Source organism: Maylandia zebra, linkage group LG7 (genome assembly GCF_041146795.1).
Source record: "Maylandia zebra isolate NMK-2024a linkage group LG7, Mzebra_GT3a, whole genome shotgun sequence".
Classification (NCBI taxonomy): domain Eukaryota; kingdom Metazoa; phylum Chordata; class Actinopteri; order Cichliformes; family Cichlidae; genus Maylandia; species Maylandia zebra.
This window is the reverse complement of record NC_135173.1, coordinates 61,818,501-61,830,339: the sequence shown is the minus strand read 5'-3', so window position 1 is coordinate 61,830,339 and position 11,839 is coordinate 61,818,501. Positions and strand designations below refer to the sequence as shown.

Below are 11,839 nucleotides of genomic sequence, written 5' to 3'. Positions count from 1 at the left end.
TCACACTCAACTAAAATTTTACTGTACTTTTATCCACGGTCCTCTTTTTTTTATTTCAATTTTAACATAAAATAATAAAATTAAAATGTAAACTTTACCAGAAGTAGTGCTCACAAAGACCTGAAGGACACAGAGTGCATGCAGTGATCAGGTGCATAATGTGCTGTCACACATCACTCCATCTTGTGGGCAGTCGAAGTAAAGCAGGAAGGCTGTACAAGCTTGGTTCAAAACTACTGCATGCAAGTGTGCATTCTGTCCGCAGGTGGAGACATTAACATACAGCAAACACTTTGTTTGCTTTATTCATAACTGCCGAGCCAGGAGACCGATTGGATTTACATATTATTTTAAGTAACTGGTATCAAATACTCTGTTTTTTGTAGTAATTTGTGGTTTTGCTATACTAGTGTGTATCAATTATATTGTGTACCATTAATTTTGAATGTCATTTTTTTCCACTACGAGGCAATGTACACGAGGCAAAGGCGTGCCCTAATTTAGTGTAACTAACATGACCTTGAATATTACTATGCAGCCATTTGGAAAGTTTTCACAGGACTACAGAGTCCTGTGAAAACCTAAGTACACCCCACACCATCCCGCTGCTAAAGAGATAAGCTGCACAGTATGCAAGTAAATGTCTGATGTGCATACAGGAGCTCCACAAGGGACTGTGCCATCTTTTTCAGCTCCACTCCCATGAGCACAGACACAGGAGATATTTGATATCCCATGCTATCACATATGCTGCTAATAAAGGAGGACTTCCCACTAAATGTCAGAAAACTTAAATTTTAAAAACCACTTATTTGGGTGTCCACGCCTGCCCCCTGAGCATTTTAAGGCTGAGAGGTTAAAAAAGAAATAAACTGTTAAGAGATTAACAATCGATGCTCAAAATGTCATGCTTAATTTCCAGAGTGAAACAGTCTTCAGTACCCACTCCACAAGCCTCGCCTTTTTAGCCCATATTTAACTACATAAAAAATAAGTAGACATGCCCTTTATTTTTGCTACATAGAAATTTGTTTTTATTAGTCATCTTTCGTGAGCAATAACAGTATTGCAATAACTGGTGATTAAAACAACCACAGAAAATGCAGGGAAAATGCTTTTTTTCAGTTGAACACAGTGAAATCCCTCCTAAATCCCACAGCAAGTCTCTACATAATTGAGTAAGGCATCACTCAACTATGAAGTTAGGTGGCCCTGGTTGGAAGTCGAGTGATGCAACAAGCCTCCACTCTTAATTTAGGAACAACCAATCCCCTCACTGTTACTGGCAGCCCTAAGCAGCTGAACAACACCCACCCTCCAGAGGAGGGCACAGCTGAAGCATGTAACATCCTGCTCCCTGCTCACACACGTTAAATATCCACTGCTTCCTTTTAATCAAGACCCACAGTCTCACTGGTTGTGCAGTCATGCACACCTCATATCAGTCATTCATGTTGGATCAGTGAAGAAGAGTTCAAAGCTCATCACAGTCACATTACAGTATATAGTATGGATATAGCTGGCAGGACATCATTTTGGTGTTTCGAAACCAGATGCGATGAACAGGGTCAGCTCTGACTGAAACTGCATGCTCATTGGCTAATGGCTTGTCAACCATAAATTGGTACCCAGTGAGAAGATCAAAAATAGTTGCAAAACAACCAAAATTAAGAAAATGGAGTCCACTTTCTGTACCGTTTGACCTGAACTGAACAACCGAGCCCACAGGATAATCTAAAACATGTTTAGAGAGACCCCGGCAGAGGGCCGATACCCTTATGTCCCCCCTTATTGAGTAAGGCATCACTCAACTATGAAGCAAAGTCTAGGGTTCATGAGGGGTGCAACACAACAAGGGCAACAGCACGAGCTATATAAGCTCAGACTACAAACAGTGTCAAAGATTTTACAATTTCCAAAAAAACAATTTACAAATTCTTTACACTGTTAACTTAATTAGGAGGGGAAAAGGAAGCATATTAATTTTCAGGGTCTCCAAGGCCAAAACAAGAAACAAAAACCCCACTCCTCCGGGAAAAAGAAGAACACACTAAATTCTAGGTTAAGACCAAAGAAAAAGTACTATGCCTGTGCCTGGCCACAAAACAGAAGAAAAGGTTTTTATAACGAGGAAATGGCAGAGAATACGAACGCAAACTAGAAGTGATGGCGCGTTTGAAGCTGAAGCTCATGTGTCAAAAATAAATAAATCAACACACTGCTTCAGAAACACTGTGTCGAGGCTTTGTTTGTCTGAAAGAGTCACATGATCAATGACGTGATCAAAGCTTCAATTGCCATGCGACTGCTTCAGTACTTGATTTAGTGGCTTTTAAGGAATTGAATCATTGGTGGGATTTATGCTGTTTTGGTGGTGATTTTGTGTGACAGCAAACCAGTGTGTGACATAATTACAGACATAAAGCCAGGAAGAGTGGACGCTCTGCCTATTCCTAAATAAAAACAGTTTATCAGCAGTTCTGCTCCCAGGTCTAAAATGTACATAAGAAGTACACATACTATAGCTATAATTATAGAAGTTATAGTATAAGTTATAATATAAGCCTGTGCCATCAGAAACTGAATTTGAATAAGTTCAATTTGAATTTGAATTGCTCAGATTGAATCTGAATTGTAACTTGAATAAATGCTTTTGAAAACTGAATTTGAATTAGTCTAATTTGAAATTGAATTTATGGTTTGAAAATGATCATCACTAAATTGAAATTGAATTTTATATTTTGAAAATGAATTGATTTGCTTTGAAACTGCATTTTATCCTTTAAAAATTCAGCTCTCGAATAATTTCAGTTTCACTTCTCACCATTCAGTTTCAGTTCTACAATTCAATTTCAGTTCCAAAAGTCAGTTTTTTGGAACTTACATCCGGTTCCGGTTCAAGCGCAGATTAATAGAACTACGTTTTACCAGCGGACCGAAAGTGTTACTGACGGGAATCTACAGCATGTTGAGCTGAATTAAGACTTCAGAAGTCATTTGTCATGTCGAATGACCAGCGGATAAACTCTCAGGTTGGTATTAAATGTATTACATGTATAAGAACAAGCGTCATGTTAACAAATGATAGCCGTAAGGTAACTTTTATGCTTATTGTAGCTGTTAGCTAAAAACGCTAATTTAGCGTAGTTTGCCCTGAATTCAGCTTTGACAAACAAATATGATCGACTGTTTCTAGTAGAATTCCAGAGTTGTCATCTTGTACCCTCTCAGAGTACCCCCTCTGTATGCTTGCAGAGACCCCTACAGTAGGGAAACATGCAAAACGGGGCCCAAACCTTTGTATTTTAGCTTTATTTATGTCTTACACAGCATCCCAACTCTTTAGCTAACTTAATAACTTTAGCTAAAGTGAATAGTTAGTCTAATTCATTAGTGCAGCATTACTGGATCACCTCTGTTTGAAGTGATATAATGTGACATACAACTATCACTGAAACAGCAAACTTTGTAAATAAACAACACTTCTCATTCTCTAAACGTTTGGCCACAGCTGTAGATTACACTATCAGTGCTTGTTCACTCTTGACAATAATTACATTTCAAAATTTACTTTGTGCATTTACAGGTAAACAATATCTAATATTTTATCTAAATGACTGCTTTGTCTTTGAAAAGGGTGAAGAGCCTGAGGCCGGTGACAGTCCAGTTCTACTCTAAGTACATCCTTACAGTGGCTCACAGGACAAGGCCACATTCCTGTCCTGCCAGAAGAGAAGATTAACTTCAGAGTCTTCATGCAGTTCAACCACACCTGTCATATTCCATACGGCAGGGGTCTCAAACTCCAGTCCTCAAGGGCCAGTGTCATGCAACTTTTCCATGCCCTCGAGGACTGGAGTTTGAGACCCCTGCCGTATGGTGTTCATGCTGTTTTCTACCCCACAGTTACAGCATGTCTGACTGCCTGTTCAGCATATGCAAAAATATATGAGTTTAAGCATGTGATGACTAAGGCCTTCCATTATGGTGTTTGTCATCACATGTCACAGACATCTGGATGATCATTTGGAATAAACAAAATACTAAAAACTTGTTACTTCATCTTATCTTTATTATTATTATTATTTTACATTGTTAGGCATTAGGTTTATTTGTAGTAGTCCTTTCCAACTTCTTTCCCTCTTCCATGTTACTGTGGCAGCTTGTCAGCATCTATTTGGGGTTGGGAGTGGAACAGAAAGTAAGGAAATCCAAAGTGCCATTAAAACCAGGAGAGGTTCTTATATTTCAGAAGAAGGGCTTAATTCAAAAGAAATGACCTCAATGCCATATTTTATTTAGGAACCCTAGAGAGCACTTTGCAAAATAACACATTCTTATAATTTCACCCTCAGGTGAGCCAAGCTACAACTGTCAGGGAAGGTGATGTAGGTACAGAGCATATGAGAGTGGTTAAGTTAATGTCTCTTGTCTAGATGAAGGCACAAGAGGGATCAATGGCAAGGCGTAGAGATTCAGTATCTTCAGTCTTCAGTGGACACTCCATTTCTGGCACAAAACAGCTGTAAAAGATGGTCGATTTAGGAGGTGACCCGACAACTTCAGCCTGTCAAACACATTAATGGAGCAGTATGCTTTAAAAAAAAAAAAAAAAAATCTAATTAAGCATGCACTCAGTACCCTAAGAATTATTATGGTAGTTAAACACAGTGATAGTTGTATATCATATTATATCACTTCAAACAGAGATGATCCAGTAATGCTGCACTAATGAATTAGACTAACTATTCACTTTAGCTAAAGTTATTAAGTTAGCTAAAGAGTTGGGATGCTGTGTAAGACATAAATAAAGCTAAAACACAAAGGTTTGGGCACTGTTTTGCATGTTTCCCTACTGTAGGGGTCTCTGCAAGCATACAGAGGGGGTACTCTGAGAGGGTACAAGATGACAACTCTGGAATTCTACTAGAAACAGTCGATCATATTTGTTTGTCAAAGCTGAATTCAGGGCAAACTAAGCTAAATTAGCGTTTTTAGCTAACAGCTACAATAAGCATAAAAGTTACCTTACGGCTATCATTTGTTAACATGACGCTTGTTCTTATACATGTAATTAATTTATTACCAACCTGAGAGTTTATCCGCTGGTCATTCGACATGACGAATGACTTCTGAAGTCTTAATTCAGCTCAAGACGCTATAGATTCCTGTCAGTAACACTTTCGGTCCGCTAGTAAAACGTAGTTCTATTAATCTGCGCTTGAACCGGAACCGGATGTAAGTTCCAAAAAACTGAATTTTGGAACTGAAATTGAATTGTAGAACTGAAACTGAATGGTGAGAAGTGAAACTGAAATTATTCGAGAGCTGAATTTTTAAAGGATAAAATGCAGTTTCAAAGCAAATCAATTCATTTTCAAAATATAAAATGCAATTTCAATTTAGTGATGATCATTTTCAAACCATAAATTCAATTTCAAATTAGACTAATTCAAATTCAGTTTTCAAAAGCATTTATTCAAGTTACAATTCAGATTCAATCTGAGCAATTCAAATTCAAATTATTCAAATTCAGTTTCTGATGGCACAGATTTCTGCCCATACAGTTCATTGTAAGTTGTAGATTTAAGGTGTTCATCATATTTTAGGCCACCAGATGTCACTAAAGATGACTGTGTTGAAAAGGTTCGAGTAATGAACCATTTTTCAATAAAAGCTTCAATACTTCACAAGGCTTCATTTGGCCATCACTACAAACTAGGTCGCACAACAGAGACACACTTACCAGCACTCAGAGAAAGTAAAAGGGTAAAAATGGTGCGACTTGCTGGGAAACCAGTTTATTGTGTCAAAAATAAATAGAACACTTGAACATGCACATGTAAACTGGAAATGGAATACAACCATTCAAAATAGCCATGTATGAAATAGGTGTCCTTTACAATATACAGACACTTCTGATAAAAGCAACAACATTTTACTGCTATTTGTCTATATTTTCCCCAACAGTAAATTAATGTGTTTATAAAAGAGTGAAAAGATCTTTTTACAGGATCTAATTACAGAAAGGTGTGAAATGGTTGCAAAACACATTACCGTAAATATTTAACAAAGATGTTAAAACATGGGGGGGAAAACCCAACAAAAAAACTCAACAACAATTAGCTAATTTTAAAGACTAGCATGATATTGATACTTTAACTTTCACCTTCAATAAGAAATGAGTTTGGCTGACATTGAATCTGTCACACAGTTCAGTGCTTTTATGGAATGACTCAAGTACAACCCTCAGGGTCAATGAAACAACTTCTGTCCACCTGCGATGCTTCAGAGGAAGCTGTGCGTCCTTGTTGACAGTCAAGTCGCTTAACTGCTCACAAATTGGACAACCAATCCAACCAAGAAGTCCTCAGCAACAGAGAAATCCCTCATCAGGACTCCCCGCCCATAATTGTAAGGAACTCCTCCTGGTTTACTGGAAAGGGGGTAAACAAGTCCAGTCAGTCAATGAGAGCACCAAACACAAAAGAAAAAAAGTTTTAAAAATGTCAGTTTCAGTTCTCTAAAATACAAAAAAACCTTTCGTTTTTGCATGTATGTGTATATATGAATTTCTTGTAATCTTTTTATCTCATTTATTTAAATTCTTTTATTTTGACTACAGTTTCTCTGTTCAGCCCACTTTGACCTTAAGTGGGCTGGAGCTGTGAAACTCCTTTTTCTGTCAGTGTAAACATGTTACATAATTTACTGTTCTTTTACATGACAAAAAAAAAGCTGCCGTGACAAAGAAAGAAATCTGTCAACAGGACTCTTTGGACTTAAATTGTAAGAATAAAACTACAGAAAAGGTTCTGGTAGCCAATTGCCCAAAGGGTATTTTGTTTGTTGGTTTGTTTTAAACTGTAGTGGTTTAAAAAAAAAAAGAAAAAAAAAAGTGGTACATGCAGACATTTCTAGATCTCTGCCATTCAGTTTGAAACCTTCTGTCCCCCTACAATGAAAATGGAAAGGGTATCACTTCAGCCATTTAATCAATTCTGCACTAAGCTTTGCAGTCTACAAAATCACTGAAATGCAGCCAGATGCTGCTTAATTTACTTTTTCGCTTGTTTCTTCACATTTTCCTGACACGCAGGCATTTAAATCCAGCACCCCCATCTCTCTGTGCAACCTAGCTTCCAAAAGTAGGAAGTAGTAACAAAGTAAAAAATACTTTGTTACTGTGCTTAAGTACAATTTTCAGGTATCTTTACTCTACTTCAGTATTTATCTTTCCAACTTCTTTTTACTTTTACTCAAAACAGGTTCATTACTTTTGCTTTAATGTATTTGGGTCAAGCTATTTGTGTCAGGTAATTTCAAATGCAAGGTTTCTATCAGGTCAACAAACACACAAACTGTGTACAGTTTGTCTCACAGTGTGTTGCTACCTACAGGTCCAGCTGCTGGGTTTCACAGGGAAGAGAAAAGAAAGAGCGCTAACTTCACTGAAAGATGGAAAAGTTTAGAAAGCCAAGAAAGACAGGACAGGAGAGGAAGAAGAGAGCTTAGATTTAAAGGTAAGGACTGCTCAGTGGTATTTGATTTAAATGCAGATTATGCATATTTAAAAGCTTACATGTCAGTCCTCATGTTTTTAAATCAGATATCAGGTCTGTACATGTGACATTATGTTTTTTCATATTGTGAAACATGCTGCAAATCAAACTGAGATAGACTAACTGTTGTGTTATTTAAAAGCTGCATGAAAATCCTCTGCAGGTTAGTGCAGGTAAACAAGTTAGTTTGCTGTACTGTGATGGATTTAAAGTAAAGAACAGTGTGTGACTAGCGCACACTGGCTGTGGGTCCATGGTCAGTGTGAGGTTACATTCAGTGTAGCAGAAATTCACATGAATTTTCACTGATGATGCTGAAATCCACTGACTTAATTCTACCTTCATACCGTATAGGAAAAAGACAGCTTAAATAGTTTACTATCAGCATAGAAGATGGAAATCAGCTAGGACAACTCATAAAACATCTGCTAACATCTGGTTGAATTCAGTTGTGTACATCTGATCAGCTGATCACAGCCTTTACAATAAGAAAATCTACTGAAGGTCTCAGTAGAAATTATTGTGAGTTATGAGTCTTTTCCCCACATTAAGCCATTACAACCAATTTAAGGGTTCCCCCCCACCAGCTGAATCCCACTGTAACCCCTAACTGGCTCTAAAATTTGAGTATATTTCATATTTAAAATCAGAAAAAAAAACATAAAATCAGGGTAGAAAAAAATGGATACATTGACAGTTTGGAGGAAGTAATTGCATCATTTAACTCAAAGATTAATAGGAGAAAAAGAGTCTACGTAATTATCAATGGTCCTGAAAGTAGCTGAACATAATGGTACGTCTGTGAGATGGTTATGAGTAATTTTGCTCTAATGGTTAAAATCTCATGAAGGCATTATTAAGTAAGTTTAGAGACTCAATAGCGCTTAACAGAACCACAAACAATTTTTTGAGATTTGAGGCTTTCTTTTTCAGAGGAGCGCCAGTAGCCAGAGTCGTAAACGGTAAAGATAAAAAACTATTAAGATATGTATTTTTCCCAAACTACTTGACGATAAATATGTCTCCATACGAGCACCTTATAAATGGTGTTCATACGCCTCTTTTGTACGTACACCAAAACAAACAAAAGTCCCGCTCATCCACTCCTGTTCACTTAAACAAACTGAACGCATTTCCCTTCTAGGGATTAAATATATAGCAATAATTATCAATGTCGAAGAAAAGAGCAAGTGCTGACTTACTTTCACCATCTCCGTCAGTATCAAACTCCTCGATCATGCTGCGGAGCTCTTCATCGCTGATATTCTCCCCAAGTTCCCGCGCCACACGTCTCAGGTTCCTCAAACTGATCTTTCCTGATTCATCATCATCAAACAGCTTAAAGGCTTTCATGATCTCCTCTTTCGGATCTCGCTCTAGGATGCGATCAGTCACTGCAGAACCATACATAACATGCATCAGAGTTACTGAAACACTTCAGTTAAAGATGTCAGAGATTTTCTTCCCCTCGGCCCCTGTCTGCACAGGGGCACATACAGGGAAAGCAAACTTACCAACTTCGCTGAAGTCCTCGAATGTTATTTTCCCATTTCCCTCTCTGTCATAATCCTTAAGGATCTTGAGAACATCCACTTTCTTCACTTCAAAGCCGAGTGCACGCATTGCCACCTGTTGACAGTTTGTGACAGTGAGATGTTTCTGTATTCCAACAGCAGTACAGCAGATGTAAACATGTGAGGAAAAACTGTTTTTTGAGTTCATTATGACAGACATATTGCACATTTTAACATACTAAACACAGCAGATTAAATACTGCGTCACCGGACTGTTCTTAGCTGTCAAACTTGTTTTCTTCTCATCATCCAGTGCTCACCTTCAGCTCGTGGTAGTCAATTTCTTTGTCTTTGTCTGTGTCAAACAACTCAAATGCTTCTTTGATTTCATGTTTCTGATCCTCAGTGAGCTCTCTCCTCTTCTTACGCTTGGTTTTGTCTGCCATGAGCTCCGTTCTGGAGAGAGACAGATGCAGCATGTGATACACAAATGTATTGCACATCACATCATATTGCAAACATTTTTCTTTAACTTAAGTGACACACTTATCTGCTGTTACCCCAAATTAAAGCTTCAATACAGAGTATGTTGTACAGCGTATGGCAGAACACCACAGCTTTACAGAAGAAGGTTAGCTAAAAAGCAAAGGGCTGACAAAACACACAATAGACAAATATGCAGGCAGTGCACTCAGTGTTTAGACAACGTACACAGCCTTGTGATCAGTTTTACCCAGCCTGAGAAAACAAACTTAAAATCTGTAACTATTTACAGACTGAAGTTTACAGGTATCTACGCTCTGTGTTTGCAACACAAGCAGAGTGCAGTGCATATATCGTTAGCAATCTAACGAAGTATCTACGACCAAATACTTATTCAATAATATCTGATTTATCAGCAACTTAACAACATGATAGAGTAATACTCTGACACCTGTTTATCTAAATATCAACAACATAACAAAATAACATAACAAAACAAATTGACTGTAGTATCATTATAACATTAATTGTCAGATACACATAACACGGAAGTGTTTGGCTGACCGCTGATACAGCTACTTTCCTCGGTTAGATTTTCTTTGTTTTTGGTCCTTTTTCCCCTTTCTGTGCCAATTCAACACAAGATTATCCATTTATAATATTTAATATAGGATTTTCCCCTTACAATTCCACTACACGTACACAAAAGTGTATGTGCACTGAATAAAACGGAATCAGCAACTATGTTGGTCAAGAATGCTGATTTGTTTAAAAAATAAATGAGAAAAAACGCTCCTTTGTACTGTTACTGATGACTTTGTGCTGTGGCTATGCAGTCGTACAGGGGTGGCATCTGAACAGTAGTTTTGCAACTAAATGTGGTCTATAGTACAGTACATTGTAGTCGTCCAAGTCACATTCAAAGAAACGAAAAACAAAAAAAACAGTAAGCAGCTAACGTCGACTCTACACTGATTAGTAGCTGCAGCTAATTCCTATGCACTATCGCTCCCGAACAAACACAGCAAACGCGTTGCAAAGTTAACATGCTAGCGCCTCTTATGTGAAAGAGCTAGCGAATAGCTCTGTGCGCTGGTTTGAGGAATGTTGGAATAACTGCGACAAACCGGCTTACCTCAGAGACAGGCTCATTGTGAGGGGATTTAACGGCCCTGAAACAATTACTCTTATTACTGTCACCAAACACAATATCACCGAGGCCGACACACAACAATTCCGTTTATCCGCGCTCACATTCACGCTTCCTATTGGTAGCTGGTCACCAGGCAGCAGCAAATTGCTTTCTGATTGGCTTAGAGTCTTCTTCTTCTTCTTCTTCTTCTTCTTCTTCTTCTGCTTATTTATTTATTTTAATATTTCCTCTAGTGCAATCGCAGCGGATCGGAGCAGTATCGCCGCCAGCTCCACGTGTGCTGCACTGTAGACGCAGTAGACGTGCAGATGTGTATGGCAAATCAATACATATCATCTAAACTACGACGATTATAACACGTAAAGGTCCCTAAAATGTAGTAAGTATTTAAGTATAATTCTGAACAGTATTCACCATAGAACAAGATCCTGTGAGTGTTTTGTTTTGTTTTGTTTTGTTTTTACCGCATTTTATTGTGTGCCAGCTATGTTTAAAAGCTATTTTATACGAGGCTGCGACTAATTATTATTTAAATTAATGTTTAAAATGTACTTGACATCATCATCATCAGCATTATTATTATTATTATTATTATTATTATTATTATTATTATTATTATTATTATTATTATTTCTTTTTATTTTTTTTAGCAGTCGTAGTAGTAGTAGTAGTATTTCAACTGCTGAACAAAAGAATATCCTATGTAGGATAAATAAAGTATTTTTAATATTGTTGTGCTGATATTTTCTTGGTAAGTTGATTGATTGTTTTTTTAAGCATGATGATGCTGGACCTTTGCAGTCAATGCAAAAAGAAAATGTCGAACAATGAACATATGTGTTCACATATGTGTATTTTATGTCTCCATCTTCCTACTCTAGACCTCCTCCACCTGAATAAAAAAAATACATTTTCATTTTATTTATTTGTTCAGCAATCAGTAGTTGTTTTTTTCATTTGTGTCTCTTTGTAATCTTTTCAGATTTTATTGACTTTTTAACAAGAACTCTCAACTTCAAACAGAAACCCTGCAGGAGTCTTTTAAATCTATAACAATTTTTTAAATTATCATATTTTAAGGTGTTTTGTACACAATTACCTTCATATAAGATGAATGCTGTGCAATG

At 37.3% G+C, this 11,839-nt stretch overlaps 1 protein-coding gene across 2 annotated transcripts; it reads right to left on the bottom strand.

The window, feature by feature from the left end:
* Positions 1 to 5,785: 5,785 nt before the first annotated feature.
* Positions 5,786 to 10,854, bottom strand: cetn3 (centrin 3). Of its 2 annotated transcripts, XM_004572804.3 has the most exons (5): positions 10,695 to 10,854; positions 9,397 to 9,532; positions 9,077 to 9,191; positions 8,765 to 8,956; positions 5,786 to 6,436 (listed from the first exon to the last, which is right to left on the bottom strand). In XM_004572804.3, the coding sequence occupies exons 1-5, from the start codon at positions 10,709 to 10,711 to the stop codon at positions 6,393 to 6,395; spliced, it is 504 nt and encodes a 167-aa protein (XP_004572861.1). In that variant the 5' UTR covers positions 10,712 to 10,854; the 3' UTR covers positions 5,786 to 6,392. The 2 variants fall into 2 exon arrangements, with proteins under 2 accessions (XP_004572861.1, XP_004572860.1); XM_004572803.2 differs by lacking the exon at positions 10,695 to 10,854 and having other exon boundaries at positions 9,397 to 9,555.
* Positions 10,855 to 11,839: the final 985 nt, after the last annotated feature.